General features: G+C 37.6%; 1 protein-coding gene across 1 annotated transcript in view; it reads left to right on the forward strand.

Moving 5' to 3' along the window:
- Window positions 1-24,926, forward strand: part of wdfy4 (WDFY family member 4) — a 61,109-nt gene that overhangs the window by 5,636 nt on the left and 30,547 nt on the right. Inside the window, exons 8-39 of the mRNA XM_073833894.1 lie at window positions 575-735; window positions 1,537-1,998; window positions 2,096-2,197; window positions 3,276-3,466; window positions 4,366-4,973; window positions 6,975-7,065; window positions 7,483-7,697; window positions 7,785-7,867; window positions 7,973-8,192; window positions 8,734-8,810; window positions 9,074-9,292; window positions 9,378-9,556; window positions 10,080-10,319; window positions 10,393-10,536; window positions 10,621-10,732; window positions 10,816-11,006; window positions 12,270-12,422; window positions 15,006-15,076; window positions 15,230-15,391; window positions 15,984-16,075; window positions 16,198-16,288; window positions 16,413-16,615; window positions 16,718-16,884; window positions 17,004-17,126; window positions 19,777-19,938; window positions 20,055-20,234; window positions 20,767-20,893; window positions 22,174-22,325; window positions 22,412-22,650; window positions 23,391-23,518; window positions 23,622-23,813; window positions 23,939-24,051. Of these exons, the coding sequence (XP_073689995.1) occupies window positions 575-735; window positions 1,537-1,998; window positions 2,096-2,197; window positions 3,276-3,466; window positions 4,366-4,973; window positions 6,975-7,065; window positions 7,483-7,697; window positions 7,785-7,867; window positions 7,973-8,192; window positions 8,734-8,810; window positions 9,074-9,292; window positions 9,378-9,556; window positions 10,080-10,319; window positions 10,393-10,536; window positions 10,621-10,732; window positions 10,816-11,006; window positions 12,270-12,422; window positions 15,006-15,076; window positions 15,230-15,391; window positions 15,984-16,075; window positions 16,198-16,288; window positions 16,413-16,615; window positions 16,718-16,884; window positions 17,004-17,126; window positions 19,777-19,938; window positions 20,055-20,234; window positions 20,767-20,893; window positions 22,174-22,325; window positions 22,412-22,650; window positions 23,391-23,518; window positions 23,622-23,813; window positions 23,939-24,051 (5,650 nt within the window). The remainder of the gene's footprint in view (window positions 1-574; window positions 736-1,536; window positions 1,999-2,095; window positions 2,198-3,275; window positions 3,467-4,365; window positions 4,974-6,974; window positions 7,066-7,482; window positions 7,698-7,784; window positions 7,868-7,972; window positions 8,193-8,733; window positions 8,811-9,073; window positions 9,293-9,377; window positions 9,557-10,079; window positions 10,320-10,392; window positions 10,537-10,620; window positions 10,733-10,815; window positions 11,007-12,269; window positions 12,423-15,005; window positions 15,077-15,229; window positions 15,392-15,983; window positions 16,076-16,197; window positions 16,289-16,412; window positions 16,616-16,717; window positions 16,885-17,003; window positions 17,127-19,776; window positions 19,939-20,054; window positions 20,235-20,766; window positions 20,894-22,173; window positions 22,326-22,411; window positions 22,651-23,390; window positions 23,519-23,621; window positions 23,814-23,938; window positions 24,052-24,926) is intronic.

Genomic DNA, 24,926 nt, shown 5'->3' on the forward strand with positions numbered 1-24,926 from the left:
AGACCAACAACTCAAGAAGACTAAAATATCTCTAATGCTCTAACGAGTAGGTGGACCACCTTCAGAAAATGCATTTGCTTACTTCACTCTTAGGTACTTTCCGTTCCTTTCCATGACTCTCGTTCTTCCTCTGAGCCTCAGCTCCTTCCTCCTGCAAGTTTCTTTTTGAATGCTGCAGAATTCAATAATTAAAGAGCTCGTAATGAGATCAGCAGTAAATTGAGCTCAATCACATTACTGATCATGCCAGCTCTCTCTAACTCACTGTGTGTCTGCGTTTCCTCACAGCGAGGGTCACTGCAGGACAAAACTGCCCTCACTGAACAATAGGTCTTATTCACTAAGCATGTGTACGCACTCATTTATTCGCAAAACCTGTGTGAAAATATTATTTAGTTTGTATTGATTTCCAAAAGAAATGTGCACTCTTAATAAGTGTGCTTAGTGAATGATGCCACTGTTACATTATTATTCAAAAAGTTGATGGCGGTAAGATGTTTTTGAAAGAAGTCTCTTATGTTCGTACTGTGTTTACTTAGGAAGGACATATTGACATATTTTTGTTCATTTGCAGCTGTGAGGAGGAAGTGACAAAAGAGCACTTCCTAGCTGTTCAAGATCTTCTAGGCCTCATCGCGTCATTCACACTTTTTGGCAAGGCTGAGCTGAAGGTCGCCATATGTGTGAACAACCCCCAACCACCAGGCTTTAGGTTCGACCCCACACTAACTAACGGTAAGCCTCCATGACAGACAGTGAGAGCCACTCTGCATCTCTGCTCCGCCACCTCATGATAACGCCACGGAAAAGGCAATTATGTCCAGGATGATGAAGTGTAGCTCTCCTCACTAACCCGTTTAAGCCACCCTGCATCCATTCTCCTCATCCATACAGCAATTCTCCATTCATCACCACCAGAGCACCTCACTCCTGAGAGAGAGAAAAACAGCCCCTGTTTTAACCTTTATTTCATTTGTCTTTGATGTGATTTTAATTATAGGTGAAATTCAATCTTACTACCCTCTGCAGCTATATTTATGTGCTATAAACATCAGATCACCTTTGTCCAAAGAGACAATCAGTCTTTTTTCATATGTTGATGCATTTGAATGTTGATATAGTTTTAAATGTGGTTTAACTTCTTTAACTTAACACATTATTAGCAAGCACAAGTGTGATACATAAGTGTGATACTTGATACTGATGCAAAGTTATTTATGTGCATGAGGTCTTAGTTGTGTAAAATGCCTTTACAATGTACTTTTATGAATGCCATTACGAATTGTTATCACATATAAACTACAAATTGTGTATTTATTGTATAGTATACATAAAGTCAGTGCATATAAGGTTATTCTACTCTAAACACTAAACATGTCAAGTTAATTACACATGAAATCAGCATCTATCAAAATCATTTTTGTTTATTTTATTTTATTAAATTTATCACTGAACATGTAAATCGTTTTTGGAGCTTATTTTTTTTTAAATTCTATTCACCTTCTTTACTGTACCTTTTTTTCTTTATATCTTCAGGTTCACCAGTGAAGAACCTCACAGCTTTTAAAATCATCCAGTCCTCCTTCTTGCGCTCAAGCAGCACTGTAATCTGCGGTCAAATCCTGCGCACCATTCAGATGATCTGGTCTTGGGAAAAGGCTAACTTCTTCCTGCTGGAGTGGTCTCTGCAGTCTCTGGCTCAGCTGGCCGAGTGTGTGTGGAAGAAATTGCCACCTGTTCACCTCATTTTCTTCGAACTGCTTGAGACCGTCATCTTCCAGCTTTCCTACATCCCACATGAGACAATCAGTAAGGTCCGAGCTGCGTTGAAGCAGGGTTATTCGGAGGCCTTTAATGTAGCAGCTCTAGACTGCTTCTACAGGCTCATCATGCACAGCGGATTGCTATCTGAAGTCCTGAGTGATGGAGGACTGATGGAACAACTGTTGCATGAGCTCAAAAGAAGGGCAAAGATAATCAGAAAAGCTGGTCTTGCTGGTGAGTTTTTTGAGATTCTCTGTACAATGAATTATGAAAACATGCCAGTTTGAAAGGCAGATGCCTGATCCTGATCTGAGATCTTATTTATTGACAGTAAATGAAGATGAGGAAAAGGCCGACAGCTATGAGAGGAAGTTGACCACCAACATTTTGAATGTGGTTTCAGCCCTTTCCATGCAATCTGTCAGAAACACTGGTTAGTTGAAGTAATTTTCTTTATAACAAGTACTGTACAATGAGTATTTAAATATGTTTTACAAGAAAGTACTTTTTGTCACTTTCATGTTTAATTTGATGCGTTACTTGCTGTTTCTTTGTGATGTTTACTATGAAAATTGTTTCTACACCAATTTTTTGAAGGAGTTCACTTCCAGAATAAATATTTCCTCGTAATTTCCTCACCCCATGTCATCCAAGATGTTCATGTCTTTCTTTCTTCAGTCGAAAAGAAATTAAGGTTTTTGAGGAAAACATTCCAGGGTTTCTTCCCATATAATGGACTTTAATGGTGCCCAATGGGTTGAAGGTCCAAATTAAGAGTTTCAGTTCAGCTTCAAGGGCTCTACACCATTCCAGCCAAGAAATAAGGGCCTTATCTAGCGAAACGATCTGTCATTTTTCTTTTAAAACTTAAAATAAAAATTTCTATATGTAACCACAAATGCTCATCTTGCACTAGCTCAACCTAACACATTACATAATCATGCACGCAGTGTTTACAAAGCGAATGTGCAAAGACAGTTGAACGCCTTTTACAAAAAAACGTACAACAATGTTGTCGGATAATTTTGAAGTTGGAGGGGAAAATGAGGTGGAGTTTTTCCTACCCTATTTTTTAATATCCGAGTAAACCGATAAAGAACTAACCACATACGACATTTCCAACATGATTACGCAATGCGTGAAGATGTTCATACGCATCACAGAGCTAGTGCATTTTAATACATTTTAATTTTTTAGAAAATTACATTGTTTCACTTGATAAGACCCTTATTCCTCGGCTAGTATCATTTAGAGCCCTTTAAAGCTGCATTGTAACCTTTAGCCTGTTGACCAGCATTGAAGTCCGCTATATGGAGAAAAATCCTCGAATGTTTTCCTCAAAGACCTTAATGTCTTTTTGACTTAAGAAAGAAAGACATGAACATCTTGGATGACACAGGTGTAAGTAAATTATCAAGAATGTTTTATTCTGGAAGTAAACTAAAGTAAGAAGTTTGAAACCACAGTACGTCCAAAATCAATATATCTGATCAGTCTCTTGGCTTTAATAGTGTTCATCAGGGATTTAGGGATGATTCCCTATGTGAAGATCTTTCTGGATGTTGAGCTGTTCCGCAGTCCCGCTCTGTGCATCCTGGAGCAGCTGTCAGAGGTCAATCCAGAGGAATATATGAGCACCACCGTCGGAGCCCTCTGCTCCTCCACTGAGAGTGAAATCAGACTCAAACAGGATCTCTTACAGGTATTTATTCCATTGCTGCTTTGTATTTTTGTCTAACCCACATGCTAAGCCACATATGTTTATTATGTTTATTTATGACTTTCTGGATTTACTGATTTCTTATGCATGTAAACATGTTAAAATACAAAGCATGATTAGATTATAACTGAGAGTTATAGAGTCCTACTAAACAAAACTTGAGCTCAGGTATCTTGTACCTGTCTGTAAATTCAGCTTCCATTCCTAATTCTAACAAATTATAACATGTTTAAAGCATAATGAGCCGGTGAATTTATTATATCAGCTTTTGGGAGCCTGATTCCATTACAGCCAAATTCAGATTGATTTGCTAATATACTGTTAGCTGTTAACTCAAGCTTCATTTGATTAAGCTTGCAGCCTTGTGGTGCGACATACACAAAATTATGAGCAATATCAGATCAGAGAATTTGAGAGAAATCCAATTATGCATAACTGTGTTATTCAGTTACTGTACATGTCCATTTTTTAGATTCAAGCGCAGGAATACTAACCTGCAGACCATTAAAGTGTAACTGGGTTAAGGCTGCTGACAATTGGATTCACCCCGACCACTCTGTGAAATGTGTCAAAGCCATTCTGATTACTTCTATTGGTCCTAATTAGGTTTGGGCTTTATTTTATGACACATTAGCTCTTTGATGTATTAGCATGGTAGATTGAATAAGGGTTAATCCATTTTGTGCTAGGCTCTTCGATACAGGAGACCCCTCCCGTTTCCTTTTTCATAGTGATGCATTAGATCTGAACAGATATTCTGAACACATCCTGGGTAGGCATAGAAAAACCTACTGTTGGGTTTGAAAAGTGGACAATAAGACACTTTTTTAATTAATACGTTTATTAATCCATTAATAATACATTGTGCTTTGCCTTTACAGTCTATCATGAAAGTTTTGGAAAACCCAAACAGTTGGAACGCCTTCCGCACTGCTGGAGGCTTTACTGGCCTGCTCTCCATAGTCGTGGACATGGAAGGATCCCTGCTGGAAGCCCCAACGGGACCATGGGCCTCACTGAGTCGCCAGAGCCTCATCGAGCTGCTACTTCTCACCCTACACACCCTCGCCCTTGCTGTGCATGTGCACCCCGTCAACGCCCACTTTTTTCACACGACCGGAGTCTGCGAGAAGCTGGGTGATGCCCTGCTGCAGCTGGGATGTTTCCAGAGAGGGATCCCTGTGGAAACAGAGGAAGAAATCTCAGACTGCAGGACTTTCGAGCAGTTTGTTGGGGCAGTTGAAAGGCCAGAACCTCAGTTGCCACCACCTTTAGGAGACTGTGTTAAGCTGCTGGGATTCCTTGATCAGTTTGCTACTGGTGTGAGCTTGGGTGCAGATCCATGCACAGGGTTGCAGGATAACAATAAGGCTGGTGAGAGTCAGACAACAGACCTGAGTCAGAGGACAGGGGAGACATCCAATGAGGATGAGGCGTTGAATCACACTAGGACCGCAAGTGTCTCAGTTGTATCAACAGATTCTGGGAAGTAGGTACTCTCAATCAAGTTTATGTATTTATAGATATTATTTTGTACAGCTGGATAGTTATTTAATATAGATTTGATGTTATGTAGACCTGAAAAATCAGTAAATCTTCAGTGAGGGAAAGAATTATTTGATCCCCTGCTGATTTTGTACATTTGCCCACTGACAAAGAAATGATCAGTCTATAATTTTAATGGTAGGTTTATTTTAACAGTGAGAGACAGAATAACAAAAATTTTTTGAAAAAATTATAAATTGATTTGCATTTTAATGAGTGAAATAAGTATTTGACCCCTTCGCAAATCTTGACTTGGTGTGTCTTGGTGGCAAAACCCTTGTTGGCAATCACAGAGGTCAGACGTGTCTTGTAGATGGCAACCAGGTTCACTAGATTCGTTTAAAAAACGCACGTTCATTCATAAACGCACAGCTGCTCAGATGTGACTTGTTTCAGACTAATTTTGACCACGAAATAGAGCAAAATTAGTGGCTCCCATTATTTGTTTCCCATGCCTTTCTAAAAAAAAAAAAAATATATATATATATATATATATATATATATAATGTATATATGTGTGTGTATTTCTAATATGGTAAATACGCGGGGGGAGAGCTGAGCTCATTCGGAACTGAGCCCAGAGAGGAGCGTCGGCGGATATTAAAGAGAAAACCGAATTTCATTCAAACAAATTGATGTAAACTACTCATTCGAGTTATTTGATAAAATAGATTTATCGCCCAGCCCTGGTTCTAGTAATGATTATCTTATCAATAGCACGCCGGAAAAAATAAATAAAAATAAACGGAACTTGTTTTTCGGTTCAAATACTATACCAGGCTTTTCATCTCTTAAGAAGAGATATTTTTATTGGCTACCGAAATGCCGGTCAGTGGTTGAAATATTAATTTAAATTACAGTACTCTGTAACGAATTGTGATTTTAAAAGTAATTAAGTAAATTACTCAGGTTAATTTGTACTCAAGTACAAGTAAAATTACCGATTTAAAATTATACTGAAAGTACAAATACCCCAAAAATGTACTTAATTATAGTAACGTGAGTAGTTGTAATTCATTACCTCCACCACTAAGTCATTAAGGTTTTAAGGCTGATGTTTGACAACTTGAACTTTCAGCTCCCTTCACAGATTTTCTATGGGATTATAGTCTGGAGACTGGCTAGGTCTCTTAATGTGCTTCTTCTTAAGCCATTCCTTTGTTGCTTTGGCCATGTGTTTTGGGTCTCGATTTCAGCCAGTTCTCCTCTGAATCATTCAGATGTTCAGTGGCAAACTTCAGACAGGCCTGTACATGTGCTTCCTGCAGAATTTCAGTCCTTCATGGGCGTAGTGTGTTACCAATTGTTTTCTTGGTGACTATGGTCCCAGCTGCATTGAGATCATTGATAAGATCCTCCCATTTAGTTCTGGGCTGATTCCTCACCGTTCTCATGATTATTGAAACTCCACAAGGTGAGATCTTGCATGGAACCCCAGACCGAGTAAGACTGACAGTTATATTCTGTTTCTTCCATTTGCAAATAATCACACCAACTGTTGTCACCTTCTCACCAAGCTGCTTGGTGATGGTCTTGTCCCTGAAATCCTTGGACAGCTTTTTGGTGTTGGCCATGGTGGAGAGTTTGGAATCTGATTGATTGCTTTTGTGGACAGGCTTTTATACAGGTAGAAAAATGAGATTAGGAGCACTCCCTAATCTCATCTTGTTACCTGTATAAAAAGACACCTGGAGCCAGAAATTTTGCTGATTCACAGGGGATCAATACTTATTTTACTCATTAAAATGCAAATCAATTTATAATTTATAATTTATATTTTCTGGATTATTTGGTTATTATTCTGTCTCTCACTGTTAAACCTACCAATAAAATTATAGACAGCATTTCTTTGTCAGTGGGGGCAGGGGATCAAATAATTTTTTTAAAATTCTGCTTTGCTTTTTCTGTCTGTTTATGGTTGTTAAATATATTATTGCCCCTTCAGGACTTACTATGATCTTACCATTCTTCATCCTGGAGCTGTTAAGCTGATCATGACTCTTCTGCCTAGTATTTACTGTCCGACTGACCCTTGTGTAAGTAAAACCACAGCAATTGAAATGAGCAATCAAACAGAATGTCTACTTCAAATGCAGTTTTTATGTCAGTCCAGCAAAATGTGCAGTACCATTCAAAAGTTTGGGCTATCTAAGATTTGAAAAAAGGAAGTATCATTTGAAAAAAGGAAGTATCATACAATTACATATTATTACAATTTAAAATAACTTTTCTAACTTAATTTTTATATTTTATACTTTAGTCCAATCTTTAGTGTCACGTGATCTTTCAGAAATCATTCTAATATGCTTTTTTTTCTTAAGAAACTTTTTTTTTTTACTATTGTCAGTGTTAACAGTTTACCATTTTCAAGATTCTTTAATAAATAAATTTTTTGTACCATTATTAATGTTTTACACTTTTGCCACAATAATGGCCGACATTCTTTCCTTTAGTTGTCTGAAGAGCTGCAGTTGTCTGTGGCTAATCATGTGCAGACTCTGGTGAAGTCAGAAAGAAACCGGCAGATCATGTGTGAGTTTGGTTTGGTGTCCACACTGCTGACTCACTGCAAACATATCCTCATCAACAATTCCTATTCACTACACCTGCCCATAGTACGAATCCTTGAGAAACTTGCATCTCAGTCTATGGACCACAAGTGCCTCAGGTCAGCATAAACAACTGCATTCCTCACAACAAATGTTGAATACATAACATATTTTGTATGGCATTACAATAGTGTGCTTCATCTTAGGCGCTTCTTGTGTCTTGGTGATCCTCTGATGTGTAGTGGAGAAAATCGTCTTTCTGTCTCCTGTGAAGAGGCCAGCAACACAGGTACAGTTCCTTTTTGGACTACTTCCTGTTTCATGAAAAACATGTTTACATCTTCTAAATGAACAGGCTGTTTAGTACTTCATAATTTTCTGTTATTTATTGCAGACCAGACAAAAGACTCTGAAGAGGATAACAGGAAATCATTAAAAAAGGCAATGAAAAGAAGTTTCAGTCTACTGAAAACATCTTCAGACAGTGGGACGGTAGTTCCTCTTCATAGAATCATAAGTCTTGTCTCCATCACATCGCCACGGAGCTTTCAGCCACACAAAGTCTCCATTTCCCCTTCCTTTGTGGAGTTTGACATGACAGACAGTGGCTATGGGTAAGTGTTTGCAGATGGCCTCAAAAATTAAGCGGTTTATAGAAAACAATACAGATTTGTGTCTGTGGCTGTGGTTGTCAACCAGGGGCCAAACTTGTGACAACAACAATGACAACACAGGATGGCTTCAGATTATTTAAATTAATAACAGTTGATATTAATATTATTTTTAAATAGGCATAAATAAATATATTGAAATAAGTCAAATGGATAAAACCCGTTCCAAACCTGTTCGCTCATCTTTAGAACACACACAAATTAGGATATTTTTACCCTTTTTTGACCCTGCATAGACAGCAAGTAGCTTCTATGTTTAAGGTCCAGAAAGGTATTAAGGACGTTTATAAAATAGTCCATTCTCGAGAGTACCACGAGGCATGCTTGCAAACAAGGCACAGCGCAATCCAGGTTTTACATCAGAATGCTGGCTTATTTGTGTTCAGAAGATGAAGATCAAGAAGAAGGTCAAGGGAACTTACTAATATATTAAGTAAGTCTCGATTGTTCTGATAAATGGCAAATAACCATTTTGTCTCCACAGATGTCTGTTTCTGCCATCCCTTGCCACAGTAAAAGGTGTCAGTGCAGACTTTATCTCCACAGGAGGCTTGGGGACTGGTGAGAAAATCTATAGAATTATATTGCTGCATAAAAATAATTTTAGATTTAAATAGAAACCCTATCTAAAACATGAGACATAAGTACAACTAAATTTGATTGTATGAAAATCTAATATACTAATTAACTAATAAAAGATTAGCTCCAAATTGGTTTATCTGCTTCAGAAATATCCCATGTACACTTTTATAATATATAATATATATATATAAGTGCAATGCAGGTCCTGTTCTTCTCATATATCCTCTTGTTTATCTCTTCAGACTGTAGAGGCTTCCCTCCTTCAGCCGGCCTGTCGTTCTCCTGCTGGTTTATGATCTGTAGGTTTAGTTCAGCCTGTGAATCCCACCCTGTGCGTCTTTTCACGGTAGTGCGCTACATGTCTCGTGCTGAGCAGCAATTCAGCTGCCTGTCTGTCAGTATATCTGCCACTGATGGCTGCCTGGTGATCTCCACAGAAGAGGAACCTTATCAGTTCTTAGGTGAAATTTTCACTTGTGATTACTTTTTATTTACACTTTGCTAGTTTAAGCATGTGTTATTTTCAGTATTTATTTTACTCTACAGACATGATGGAGCCAGACGAGCAGACTCCCAGCGTACTACCATCATCAGTGCGGTTTAAATGTTCCAAACAGCTGATTCCAGGCCAGTGGCACCATCTTTGTCTGGTTATGGCCAAAGGAATCAAGAAGAGCTGTTTAGTCACGGCTTATCTGAATACAACAGCTATTGGATCAGCAAAGGTTTGTGCAGGAATTTAGTTTTGAATGACATAAACTAGTCTTCAGAATATTTCAGAAATATTAGTGTTGAAAACAGTGGATTAATATTTTGTTTGTAGAAACCATAATACATTTATTTTCAGGATTCTTTGATGAATGGAAAGTTTAAAAAAAGAACAGAATTTATAATAATATAAATATTTTGTAACATTATTAATGTCTTTACTGTTACCAATCAATTTTTGCATCCTCGATGAATAAAAAAATCTTACTTTTTCCAAACTTTTAATCCAGACTTTTGTATAGTGTATGTACTGAGTAAATAAAGACAACATTTTCATTTTTTGGGGGTAAGTTATTCCTATAATGAACTGATTCATGTATCTCAAACAATAGAGCATGGCTCTAGCAACGCCAAGGTCATGGGTTCAATTCCCAGGCAATGAAGAACCTAAAAGATGTTGCTTTGGATAAAAGCTTCTGTCAAAATGAAATGTTAGTCAGCATTAACTGACAAAATCTGTCTCTGTTGCTCTTTTTGCAGATTAAATACATCCAGCCGTTTCCTGGTCAGTCCATATCAATGGATCCCTCTGCAGTCATTGACGTTTGTGGGATTATTGGCACTCCATCTCTGTGGAAACAGCATGCGGCTCTGGTCTGGCGGGTCGGTCCTACATACTTATTCGAAGAAGTTTTGAGTTCTGATCAGGTGGAGAATATTTATGGGCAAGGCACCAGATACATTGGCAACTACCTTGCTCTCAATGCCCAAGGTGAGAAAGTTTGCTTCTCTCTGTCCAAAAATTGTTTTGAATCTGTATTCACACAGGTAAATGTTATAATTAGGAGGCGAGACAGATGTGGCAATGTCCCAAATCAGGATGGTCTCCCCAGAGAGGATTTCCTTTGGCATAAACATGGCGGTGTCCACCATCACTACAGTAGTAGATATTAGAGACCAGTACAATGAGGTGGACTGTCGTCTTATAGCCAAAGAGGTGCTTTTATATTCTGTTTTTTAATTCATGGAGTGAATTATTTTGATTGTTAAATCATAAGTTATTCATCTTTTTTGATCACAGATGGGGATCACATCACGTGATAATTGTACTCCTGTCTTTCTGGCACATAACATCAGTCAGCACCTAAGTGGAACTGCTCGGACGATTGCGGGAGCCCTGGTTGGTTGTTTTGGTAAAAAGTCCACTAGCTACTTCTCTAAAGTGCTTATTGTATGACAAAACTGGAGCAGTAGTGAACTTTTAATTGATTTCCAGGTGTAAGGACGTTCAAGTCGTACAGTGCTGCATGTAGCTTCCAGAATATTGGTGGACCTGCTGCCATTTTGAGTTTGGTGGCGATGGCGTCAGATGACCGTTCCTTGTATGCTGCTATCAAAGTTCTGCTCTCGGTTTTAGAGACAAATCCTGTGATGGAGCAGGAGATGAAACGGACCAATAGCTATAAGGTAGTGCTGTCAGACAGAGTAAGTTAAAGGTCCCATATTGTCAAAATCGAAATTTCCTGGCTTTTTTCATGATAACTGAGGTCTAGGGGCTATGTAACTACCATATGAGTTTCAAAACAGTCAATCCATAGTAAACTGCACACAGCCTGCTTAAAGTAGCTGTTCATTTTCACGAGCCACTGTGACTTCCGCAAAGATGTGACGTCTGATCTACTCAGTCACCGCCTTCAGTCACCACCCCGAGCACCAATCACGTCCCACCCTCCTTTTGTCAAACCCAGACAATATCGTGTCCATAACATTGCTAAGCAACAACAACACGAAAACAAGTCGAGAAAACCCGTTTCAGTCGATAGATGTCGAAACTACATCATTGCACAGGCTTCAGAACAACGTGAATATAAGAGACCACTGGCACGTCAACTTCAGCCTCTTTCACACAGCCATTCTGGTAAATACACGCATAATGTGTCCCATGATTTGTTCCGGAGTTGTTTGATTTGGTTCATTCACAGTTGTTTTCCGGAATCTGTGCGTGCTTTACACACAACCCATAAAGACATGTGACGTTTGGATGTGAGATGTAATGCGACGTGTACGTTTCACTAAACTGAAACTAACCTGAACAAACTGTGCTTCAGCGCTGATAGTGAGGAGCTGGCTCTGCCCAATCGCCGCTTCATTCCACTTTGCACGTATTTTTTCGTTGTGAAGAGTCGCATGATAACGTGCATCATCACTACAACACTGCTTTTATGGTTCTGGCTTTTGTTCACACAGCGCTCGTTCCCGTAATTTTCCAGAATCAGCGCGCATTGTGAAAGGGGCTTTACTAAAGCAACATGTAGCTTACTGCATTCGGTGTTTGAAAAAGAAAAAAACATTAATGATCATTCTGAAATATCCTGTTGAGTATCAGCAGGCTAGGCCCTCTCTATGGCTCTGGGCTCGGCTAAAGCATACATGACCGTAGTTACCTGTGATTGGCCTGGCTGTGTGTCACTCAGAAAACAACAGGCCAATCAGAAGAGAGGCTCATGAATATTAATTAGATGGGCTAAAATCGACCTGTTTTTGACAGAGCTCCTAAAAAAGGAGCTGTAAAAATATATTGAGATGGATTTTGGCACTTATACCGCAAATATATATTCTTAAGGACATCAACAACTAAAATAAACCTTCAGAAATGTGTACAATATGGGACCTTTAAGACTTGAAGTATCCAAATCCAAGCTGCAGATTTGATTCGTTTTGTGTTTTCAGCTCTTGTCCTTCCTGCTGAAGATGAAGTCTCAGCTAATCAGCAGCACGATTTTCCAGCTTATTATGGCCATAGTGGGCACAATGGAGCTGGGCATGGTCGCTGTTCGCATTCCAAACATCACTGCCTTCCAGGACATCCTCTGTGACTTTGAAGTAAGTTTTAGATTGGTGTTGTATGTTTCTTTATAGCTACAATAGCTGCTCTTGTGAGTGAATACCATTCTGAATGGGTTTAAAGGGGTCATAACATGGATTTTTTTAATTAATTGAATATGTTTCTTAAGGTTGATGTTATTTATAATGTTAATAAAGTTTTTTGCACAAAAAAAAAACAAGTAAATATGTGAAAAAAAAATATTAATTTCAACCCTCATTCTGACGCTTTGTCTGAAACAGGGTTGGGTGCTTTAAGGCTTCTAAGTAATATGCCACTGTTATGATTGGCTAACATCACTGCATAGGAAACAATATCAACGCCCCCTCGCTATTGCATGTGTGTTTTCACAACATGATCCAAAAAAGGGGAACTTCCAGATAAAGCATTATGGAATTATTTACTTACCGTTTGTGATTCAGCTGCAGTAAGATCTAGTACCACTTCATCTTTCAACAAATATTTCTCTGTGAACTCTCCATGGCACTGTGCCTCGATTACAAAACAACATGCTTCGAAGTCCGTTCAATCCTCTGACACAATCCAGGATGGCATTAAAAATAAAGTATCCACTTGTTCCTTATGCTGGGATCCATCTGATATTTGTACAAGATGCGAACGAGCTGGTTAAACCAAACACGTCAAAGCAAACATTCTTACACTTAAACCTTAATTCTTTCACTTTGTCCTACTGACGACAGACATAAGCTAGTCGACTGTGTCAGAAAGTGAACGTCCATCTGTATACTGTATCTAGTGTAGACAAGATACAGTGCCTTGCGAAAGTATTCATACCCCTTCTTTTTGTTCATGTTTTGTTGTTGCAGCCTTATGTTAAACTGCTTTAAATTACTTTTTTCCCACATCAATCTACACTCTATACACCGTAATGACAAAGCACAAAACAGACATGTGACAACTTTGCAAATTTATAACAAAAAAAACACTGAAATAAATACATTGCATAAGTATTCAAACCCTTAACACAGTACTTAGTTTAAGCATCTTTACAGCCTCAAATCTTTTTGTGTTTGATGTGACTAAGTCCTAGTTGGTCCAAACTTCTTCCATATTGGATAATGGAAGCTACATGCTTGTGAGAAACTTCAATGCAGCAGATTTTTCTGAACTTTTCCACAGATCTGTTCCTTGATGCAATTCTGTCTCTGAGCCCTACATGAAGTTCTTTTGACCTTAGGGCTTGGTTTTTGCTCTGATATACATTTTCAGCTGTCAGACCTTTCATTGAGAGGTGTGTGCCTTTCCAAGTCATACTCATTCAAATGAATTTGCCACAGGTTAACTTCACTCAAAGTGCATGGTATAAATTCTTATGCAATAGAATCATTTCAGTTTTTTATTTCTAAAAAAATTGCAAAGTTGTTACAAATCTGTTTTATGCTTTGTCGTTATGGTGTATGGACTGTGAAAAAAAAGTAATTTAAAGCAGTTTAACATAAGGCTGCAACATAACAAAATGGGGGGAAAATGAAGGAGTGTGAATACTTTTGCAAGGCACTGTAGTGGCAGTGATTCTAATGCCTATTTGCCTTAGACGTTATGCGACACTTGAATTCAGCGTATTCAAGTGATATGAATTAAGCTAATGAATGCCAATGGGCGGTGCCTATGGTGAGAAACTTGCAGGATGTTTTAATGGTACAAGGACTATTTATATGCCGAAAGATCAAGGCAAATTTGATTTCTCATGTCATGACCCCTTTAACTGAATATAGATAGAGCTGTTCAGTCATGACGTCAGTTTGTATACTAACCCAGAGGGCTAACTTGCTGGCTGTCACAACAAAGCAATTCTGGTCACGGCTAAGACTTTATTTAGTGACAACGTTCCTCAAATACTTTGAGTGTTGTGAAGGTTGAAAGCCACTGCAAATCTAGTCAGATGGCACATAGAAATTCCCTTTTAAGAGCTGCAAGACAGGTTTGTTTTATGTTCTGTTTCTGGTTTTCCTTTCAGTTGATGAATATGTGGGCTGGTTATTTAAAAAATAGTGTTAACAGTACTTTCTGCATGCAAAACAAGGAAGCAAGTGTATATGCTTGATTAATGATGTGCAATAAATGAAGAGATTCTTTAAATAGAAATGTTTTGAGCAAGGTACACTACTACTTCAAAGTTTGGAGTCTAAGATTAAAAAAAAAATGTTTTCGAAAGAAGTCAAAAACGTATTTCAGAAGTTCAGAATTCTTTAATTAACAGAAAGTTCAAATGAACAGCATTGCATTATAATGAAAAACATTGTAACTTTTGATCAGTTTCATGTGTTCTTGCTAAATACAATTAAATTATGTAAAAAAAAAAACAATTCTTACTGACCATAAACTTTGGAATGGTAGTGTACATAGTGTAAATTTTTTGATTTTAGCAAAAAGGGGAAAGTCTCTTTAAGCAATGTTAACTATAGATCTAATTTTACCACCATTCTAAAAACTCATAGGAAAATCCAGAGGGAACCCATGACTCAAATGCTAATTTTGCTGCAAGTTTTCTATTTTTTTTCACAAGATGTGAAATTGCAAAAGTATTGTCATTTCTTCAAGTTCCTTTTTTTCCCCTGTAGGTGTGGCAGAATGCTCCAGATAATCTTGACATTTGTGTTTTAAATCATTTTGTTGATATACTGAAGTCAAGGTACGTTGTTGACTACCAATATCAGATTGTTGCGATTTTATGTCTAGCGTGCGTTATAAAGTGATGTGAAACACATGGCTCACTTCCTGTTTTTCAACCATGCCTATGCTGTTTGCTGTGGATACATGTTTCTGATTGTGTGTTTGTTTCCAGTGGGAGTCAACAGAATGCTGAAGTCATGCACAGACTCAACATGATGAGCAAACTCCTGATCCTGCTGCATGATACCAGTGTGACCCGTAGGAAGGTGTCAGTCATCTGCACCATCATCAGATCCCTCTTCGAGGAGCATTTCAACACCTCAGACATCAAGAGGCATGTTTGTTACCTTTCATAGACTCAGGTTAAAGGGGTAGTTCACCAAAAATTCTGTTATTAATTACTCACCCTCATGTCGTTCCAAACCCGTAAGATCTTCGTTCATCTTCGGAACACAAATTAAGATATTTTTGATGAAATCCAAGAGCTTTCATTCTGACCCTGCAATGCAAATAACCACATTGTTAAAATAGTCCATGTGACATCAGTGGTTTAACCATCATTTTATGAAGCTATGAGAATACTTTTTGTGCACAAAGAAAACAAAAATATGGACTTTATTGAACAATTTCCTCTCTTCCATCTCAGTCTCCACCACAAGTGTTTCTGCTGACGCAGGAGCTCATTGTCTGCATATTTTGGTTCAAATAACTAAAGTCTGGGAAGAGAGGAAATTGAATAAAGTTGTTATTTTTGTTTTCTTTGTGACAGAATTTTCATTTTTGGGTGAACTATCCCTTTAATTTGACTAGTTTGTTTCAAAGTTAATTGTCAGACAGTTTTGGGATAGTCACCAAAGCTTTAACACATAATTAACGAAAATATGTCACCCAGTGTGATTTCTTGACATTCCTGTTTGTTCAATCAGGCTTGGACTCTTCTTAGTTCATAGTCTTTTGCCTCCGACTTTAAACGAGAAAAGCACTTTCTCTGATTTGGATTTTGATGATCAATCACAAGGTACAGATTTTTGCAGTAAACATGTACTTAAAAATTCATGATTTTCGATTTGTGCTCTGCTTCAAAATCTCAAAACATTTGAATGAAGCTCACTACTGTTCACACACTCCTTGTGGCTCTAGGCTGGAGTCAGACTCCTGGGAGATCCGTTTGGATCAGGAACCAGTTGCTCTCTATGCTGTCTTCTCTTATCATCTCAAACAGTTCAAGCATGTGAGTCAAGTTTAGCAATGTAACAGCACAATGTCTTGCACTTTTTATCTTTGTTTCTATGAACCCACTGACTAATAATTCTTAATCTTGTGTTCTACATATCTTAATGTTTCTTAAATGGCAGTAAAGAGGAAGAGGTGTTCTTCGCATTAGGGTCCGATTGGTTCCTCCTGTTCTTACAGGGCCACATCCACACCAGCTCAGTGCTGCTGGTTCTCACACTGCTTACTCACTTCCTGTCATATCCAAACATACTGGCCAAGTTCAGAGAGGGTGTGTCTCCAGGAACATTAGTGGAGACCATGGAGATGCCCAGTAATATCACAGGTAATTCCAGATAAATTTTATTTTGTGATTGCATGTGATTGCTATATACATCGCTACAACTATTTACAATATGTAGCAAAATGTATTTTTTATTTATTTTAGATAGTTTGAAGTCTCGCTCATGGTCGTTTGAATGCTTGAGCTGTATCTGCCCGGGGTTCGAAGTCTTGCAAAAGCTTCTTGTCAACCATATCCACCTGCCTCAAGTTTATGGAGCCATCGCTGCACTGCTTATAGGAAAATCTGATTTCCAGGTTCCTGCTGGGCAGGTAGAGGTCACATTGCCTAATTGTCTAATATGTCAAAATGTATTGTATTGGCATGTATATTTCATGGTTGTAATGAATTATGAGAAAGTTTATACTATTCTTTGCCTTTTGGATGGCAGGTGGATTTGGACATAATGCTACAGAGTTTGATTGACAGCTGTGGTGATGGATCTGAGGGCATTCAACTATGTGCAGATGCCGCTTGTGTTCTTTTAGAATTGATTAAGGTTATCATTACTAAGGTAAGTGTATTTAAATTGCTAAATTTATTGGCATAACATGATATAGTTTTACTTATACAGTTGAGGTCAAAAGTTTACATGCTCCTTTCAGAATCTGCTAAATATTAATTATTTTCTAAAATAAGAGGGATCCTATAAAATGCATGTTATTGTATATTTAGTACTGACCCGAATAAGATATTTCACATAAAATATGTTTACATATAGTCCACAAGAGAAAATAATAGTTGAATTTATAAATATGACCCCGTTCAAAAGTTTACATACACTTGATTCTTAATACTGCGTTGTCACCTAAATGATTTTTTGTGTATGTGAACCCTTTTCAACAATAACTGTATGATTTTGAGATCCATCTTTTCACAATGAGGACAACTGAGGGACTCATATGCAACTATGACAGAAGGTTCAAATGCAAAATCGTACAGTCATTGTTAGAAAGGGTCCAAATACACAAAAACATATTTTATGTGAAATAGTGCTGGGCGATATGACGATATATATCGTGGGGACGATAGAAAAGTGTCTATCGTCCTATTTCTCTTCTATCGTTTCTATCGTTTCTAACCTAATTTTATCAATTACTAAAGAAAATATTGAATTAGCATAAATAGGCTATGACAAATATATGATAATGTCTTGTTGCTATGCAATGCATACTCTACTCTATAAGTGATAATCAAGAATAAAAATGAACTCTTTCACAAAGAAACTCCGTCTTGTGGGACGTGACGCTTTACGTTGTTGCGACATGCTTTAACTCGTGAGTGCTTAGCCTAAAGATGGAGACGCAAGAGGTTGAAGATGAATGCCCGGAGTCGCAACAAACTGAAACTGCCACGCAGGCAGCAGCCAAGAAGTACTTTTGCCGAAACGTGGGGGTACGTCAGTGATTTGGTTGCATTTTGGCTTCAAGAGCTCCGACACGGAGCAGAAGACAGTCATGTGCAAACTCTGCCAAAAGACTGTTTCCGCGCCCGACGCTGACGCCTGTTTCACATACTCCGTCTGCAGTTCCTATGCGTTGCGTATTTTTTTCCGCACCCATGTTAACGGATTAGAGCGTTTACACTGCACGCGGTTGCTGTCCGGTAGTGCGTTCCAGAAGCGGTGCGTTTGCAGCAGTGGAGCGGTCGTCTCGGCACTGAGTCTATTTTTGCTGAGCTGCATTGCGTTGCATGCGCTGAATGAAAGTGACAGCGCATTGTTCGCTGTAAAAATGAACATGGATTGACACGGAAATGTACCATAAATTCATATAAATGCAGTCTACTGTGTTTCACAGTCAACACGTGGCTTTTTGGCTAGGTTTAAAATAGTGCAGTTTTAAATAAACAAGGCAACATAATAGATGCACTTGTCCAGGTAGAAAAGTTCTTTAAAATATGGTTTTTAATAAAGATTTAATGCGAAAGAAAGGCACAGAGAGCCGACTGTTTCTGTCTGTGGTAAGTTTTAATTTAAAATATTTGTGATAGCCCAAATTCAATATGAAAAGGAAGCTATAGCCTATAACCTATGCTGTGTTTAAATGTGTTGCAACTTGCTTGAGCAAATATACAAATCTAGAAGTCAAGTGCATTGAATAATAGCCTACGTTGTTTATAATATGTTGAGTTTAAACGTGAATATGTCTAGCATTATTGTATTAGTGTACTGTGATAAAAGTATCCCAATGCTGAAAAAGCACGTTTGGATTTGAAATTAAAATAACGGATAAATGGTGTGTTTGTGGTAAACACCCGCGGATCAGGAACGGACTGCAAATGCGTCCTGTGCGAAAGCAAAACGAGTTTGCAGACGGAGTATGTGTGAAACAGACTTTGATACTTTATTTTGGTTTGCAAACTTTGCACTACAAGGTTGAAAAATGTTTTGTTTATTTTTTATAATTGAGTGCTTTTCTGCTCAGAAACTTGAAATGGCTGTGCACTTTAATAAAAAAAAAAGTTTATTTTGATAATACTATTTAATTATGATGTGGATAAAAAAATGTGAAGACTACTGTAGCTCTCCACCACATCTGTTGTCATTTGATATTTATATTGCTGCACTAAAATGTATTTTTTCTAATTTGTGACAGTTCAATTAAATGTCACTTCAAATAACGAATAAAAATAAAGTTGCAAAAAAAAATTATGCAATGATATTTTTGTCAAACTTTTCAGAGAATAACTGAAAACGTACTTTATTTTGGTATATCGTGATATATATATCGTTATCGTGATATAAAATAATCCATATCGTGATACATGATTTTTCCATATCGCCCAGCACTAATGTGAAATATCTTATTTAGCTTTTAAACAGTAACATGCAATTTGTATGATCCCTCTTATTTTAGTAAAATAATTATCATTTTGCAGATTCTGAACCTTTAAACTTTTGACTTCAACTGTAATTACATAGCAGTTGGAATTGGATAGCTGTTAGTTGCATAATAAGGGATTGCACCACCTAGTGCTCAAAAAAAGGCAATACTGCAATAGACTTATTCTTTGAGAGGCAGTTAGCAAGATTATAGTCACTTATTGCAAACAGGTTGCATAATCTAGTTACATACTGGCATTATCTGTGTCACCATAGTCATTGATGCAAGACCAGTAAAACCAGCTTTGCTCAGATTGTGTATTTGTATTACTCTAAAAAGCCTGTAGCAGGAAGTGCAGATGGCTGGGAAGTGCATTACCCGGGTAGTGTGATGCAGTTTCTCTGCCTGGTGAACAGTTTGTTTCCTCAAGATCCTCTCTGGACCTCCCCTGATTTCCTCAGTTCACTGGCCAGTGCTGTTTTCCCCTTTGAAACCCCAGAGGTGAGACATTTAGGGACTGTACTTTTTTGCTGTGCAGTTTAAAAATATACACAAGAGACATTTTAGCGCCCCATAGGCAAGCAGTTTACAGAAGTGATATTCTGCTTCTCATACAGAGCTCTACAGGTGTCCAGGGTATCAAAGAAAGTGCCGAAGTGGTGGGGGAGCCCCCCTTGCTCCGCCCCTCCCACCCAGGCAGGAAGCAGGTGTGTGACTTCATCCGCATCCTCTTGATGGACAGCCTCATTAACATTCCTGTCAAAGACGGGTTTCATCCTTTAATACAACTGCTGGAGGTAAGTGATGTAAAATATTGATATTTAATAAATCAACTACTTTTTTTAAACAATATTATGTATCTATAATTCATTATAGATATACATTATATATACATTATTCTTGTTTATATTCATAATATTATTATTATTATTAATAATAACAATACAAAATAATATCATAAATAAAGTACAATCATAATTGACTTATTATGATTTATAATGTATTTATTTTGTATTTTAATAATAATAATGAACACTTATCAAATACCGTACATACTGTTAGTTTTTTAGGTACTGTTTAATAATAAAAGATACTGCTATGGTAGTGCAGTCACATCTGAGCTGTTAAACCAGCATTTGATAGTGTGTATAAAATTTTTCCTCCATAAGGTGCCACTCTTTGCTCAGTTTTGAAGATGAGATGCACCATACAGCTCACTGGGGGACGATATCTTGCAGTTTATACAGTCTAGCCAGTAGTGCTCTTGTGGACTGTAGTGAAGACCTTTTTCCCTATCATTATTTTAACATCTGAATGTTTTGTGTTTAGTTTTCCCCAGATGGTGTCTTTCAAGAGCAGAGGCAGAGCTTTCAGACTGAACTCCTGGAGTTTGTGATGGACATCATCCACATGACAGGACAGGAAGAGGGCCAGTCTACTCATGTGACCAGAGATGGTAAAATATGTCAGACATCATATAAAATGAAAAAAAAAAATAGTTGAATGTCAGAAATTGATTTGACCTTTTAGATGAAATTACATTTGAAGTCAAAAGTTTACATAGACCTTGCAGAATGTTATTATTTATTAATTATACAAAATGCATGTTATTTTTTATTTAGTACTGACCTGAGTAAGATGTTTCACATAAAAGACATTAACATATAGTCCACAAGAGAAAATAATAGTTAAATTTATAAAAACGACCCCGTTTAAAAGTTTACATACACGTGATTCTTAATACTGCGTTCTTATCTGAATGATCCACAGCTGTTTTTTTTTGTTTGTTTTTTTAGTGATAGTTGTCCCTTTTTTGTCCTGAACAGTTGAACTGCCCCTTCTTTAGAAAAATCCTTCAGGTCCCACAAATTCCACAAAAATGTTTTTCAGCATCCTTTCTAAAAATGATTGTATGATTTTGAGGTCCGTCTTTTCACACTAAGGACAACTGAGGAACTGCAACTTTTACAGAAGGTTCAAACGCTCACTGATGCTTCAGAAGGAAACACGATGCATTAAGAGCCAGGGGTGTAAACTTTTGAACAGAATGAAGATGCATACATTTTTCTTATTTTGCTTAAATATCATATTTTTTGTATTTAGTACTGCCCTTCAGAAGCTACAGAAGATACATGTTTCCCAGAAGACAAAATAAGTTAAATTTACCTTTATCTTCAAATTCAAAAAATGTTAACCCCCCAGCTCTCAATTCATTGTTTTACTTCTGAAGCACCTGTGGGCATTAGAACCTTCTGTAATAGTTGCATATGAGTCCCTCATTGTGAAAAGATGGATCTCAAAATCATACAGTCATCGTTGATATGGGTTCAAATACACAGAAATGCTAAAAAACCAAAGAATTTGTGAGAGCTGAAGGATTTTTCTGAAGAACAGCAAGCAGTTTAACTGTTTAGTGGAAAAAAGGGACTCGTGAACAACCATAACAAAAAAAATAAATACACAGCTGAGGATCATTCAGGTAACATCGCAGTATTAAAAATCAAGTGTATGTAAACTTTTGAACAGGATCTTTTTTTATAAATTTAACTATTATTTTTTCTTGTGGACTATATGTACATGTCTTTTATGTGAAATATCTTATTCAGGTCAGTACTAACTAAAAAATAACATCCATATTGTATGATCCCTCTTATTTTGGTAAAACAATTAGCATTTTGCAGATTCTCCAAGGTGTATGTAATCTATCACTCACATGCCCCACTACATTCTCCCAAGATCCATCCAAGACCAAGCAGGAAGGAAAAACTGCTGTTTTGGTTGAAAATGTGGCATTCTTCAGTAAAATGCTAGTGGAAAAACTCTATTCTGGAATGTTTGTGGTGGATCCAGAAAACCTCCTGGTCTTCATGGCTGAACAGATAGCAGTGGTTAGTTTATCTTCTGATTTCTCCAGTATGCTGTATTATTGCCTAGACAAACCTGTATTTACACTGCATGTTTGTATTGACATCAGGCACTGGAGAGGGGTCAAGCCCATCGGGAAATAACGGTCAGCGTTCTGTACAAAAGCTTGAACCGAGTCATCCTTTACTTCCTGTCTCGACCCAGACAGACTCCAGCTGAGCAGGAACTCATTATTCAAACACTTCGCATCTTACAGCAGCACTGGGATGTGATCATGGCAACATACAATTCCAATATCCAATTCATCAGCTGTCTCATGCACTGCCTCGTCCTTATCCGCTCTGGCAGGTGAGTCTCATTGTTAGTGATACTGCCACTTTTTACTAACACAGGGGTAAGAAAGTTTGGTCCTAGAGAGCCACTGCCTTGCAGAATTTATTTGAAACCCGTCCTAGGTTTTGCCCATTTGTCAGTAGGAATGTTTTAGTAATTTAAAACACAATAAATTTGAATATGCTTCTTTATTCTTTTTGAAATTTTAATATGTACAAGTCAGAATAAGCATGTTGTTTGAATTTTTCCATAAATATTGTGTTACACTGAATGACAGTGTAACATTATTTCAACCAAATTTTGACATTTTGTCTTTTGTCTTTGACGTGGACATCTTAATGTCTTTGACCTGTAAATATGTAACATAACAGCTCATTTAATATAATTAGTTATAATTATTTGCATTTTCTGAAATATTCTCTTTTCCCTTTTTTGGTTATTGCATGAAAAATTATTAGCTAACCTAAAAATTTTATTTTGAGCTAGCTGGCTGGATAGATAGATAGTATGTAAATAAAAAACAATTATAAAATACAAATATAATAATTCAGCCAGGTATTTAACAGTATTTATATTTATGTTTTTTAATATTTTAATAAAAGGATTGCAAAATCCCGTGTAAAAATGTAACATAACAGCTCGTTTAACATAATGATAATAATATAATTATTAAAATTCAGCATTTTCTTTAAATTCCAGAACCTACTTTCACTATTCATTTGCTGAATAAGAAAAAAAAAACTCTTTTCTTTTAGCTTTCTTGAAGGGTTTGGCTGTGAAGTTCACAAAAAACCTACAAGAAAAATCTGGAGGCATATTTTCCCACACAAGAACAACCGGGTGATGTCGCAGACCAATTCAGCAGTCACCGATTCAGCAGAAGGTTTGTTTTTATTTATTATTTTTAAAATACATCTGCGTATTTATTTATCTGCCAGGCACACAAGTAAAATTAAAAGTTTTGAATATGGTTGTGATCCTTGTAGTGGAATCAGAGCTGATGACGCTTGTGGAAAGCACCTGGAATAGAGTCATGCAGGAGCGGAGACAGGCACTAGAGGAGGCCTATAAAATCGACCTGTCTGCTAAGCCGGGCAGCAAGGAGGGCCAGGTTTCTATGGGTGATGTGAGCCCTCTGTGGGAGGAGACGGCCATGAAAGCTTGGCAGCTCTTTATGGGTCAGTCACTGCTTGTGTGTCAACATTTGAGATCTTATTTTGATCTAATTGGAGTTGGATGTTGTTTATTTACTGTATGTTACAAAATTAGAAAATGATTTTCATATTTTAATATTTTCTTTCAGACTCTCAGAAGAAAAAAGCAAACATTGGTCACCAGAAGAGGGCAGGACTTCTCAGCAGTGCATTGCAGTCTGTTCAGAGGAGGTTTGGGAAGGATACAGTCGGCACTCCTGAGGTAGGACAGTCAAGATTTCCGTTATGTTCCAGTGCCTTGATGCGATGCGTGTCTAGAACCACTCTGGTGAATGATATTAGGGACAGACAGGAAGTGATTGGTTTAGTCAGTGAGAATTCCTTCACAGGTGCCCTCGCACCATCCCAATGTCACCACAACCGGAAGCCGCCACCTACCCCGTGGCACTGTCTCAATCCTGTCTCTAAATCAATTTGGATTATTACAGCTGAGTACACCTCAGTGGGCAATGTAATTGATATTTGTTAATTTTTTCCATGGGAACACTCACTAGAACATTGCGTTTGCTGTTGAAGGTTAAAGACGCTGTTATTGTTGTTTTTCCCCCCCGAAACGCGGCCCACATCATTAGTTCCCACCGCTGAAGACGTCGCCATCTGGAAAAGGATGCACAGAGATATTACTCAGGCACAAGGGCATGAAATTGCTGTTTCTTTGCAACTGCTGCTATCTCCGTCTCCGCCTCAGAAACAGGGGGCGGTAATTATAGGCAGTCCCGATCCGATGAAAACATTCATTTTGTGTTACTCTGTATCATATCAGCTTGTGACAGCCTATCAGCTGTCTTGATGAATTGTCCTCCTCAGAAACGTGCTGCTTGAAATTTACTGAGAGTTTTGTGGATTTTGTATTTCTCCTGGAAAGTAGTCGTCATAAACACATCATGAGACGTCACAATCGTACTTCAGTTATTTTAAGTTTTGATAGAAAGTCAACTTTAGCTAATGGAAGAAAACTCAGGTGAGAAAGATTTAACAAAATTATTAGTTGTGTTAGTTGCTCAAATAATACTCAGTGTATTTTTTGGTCCAAATGCAGAAAATTCCATATAGACAGTATTATAAACATTCAGAAAT

This window comes from Garra rufa, chromosome 2 (genome assembly GCF_049309525.1).
Source record: "Garra rufa chromosome 2, GarRuf1.0, whole genome shotgun sequence".
Taxonomy (NCBI): Eukaryota; Metazoa; Chordata; class Actinopteri; order Cypriniformes; family Cyprinidae; genus Garra; species Garra rufa.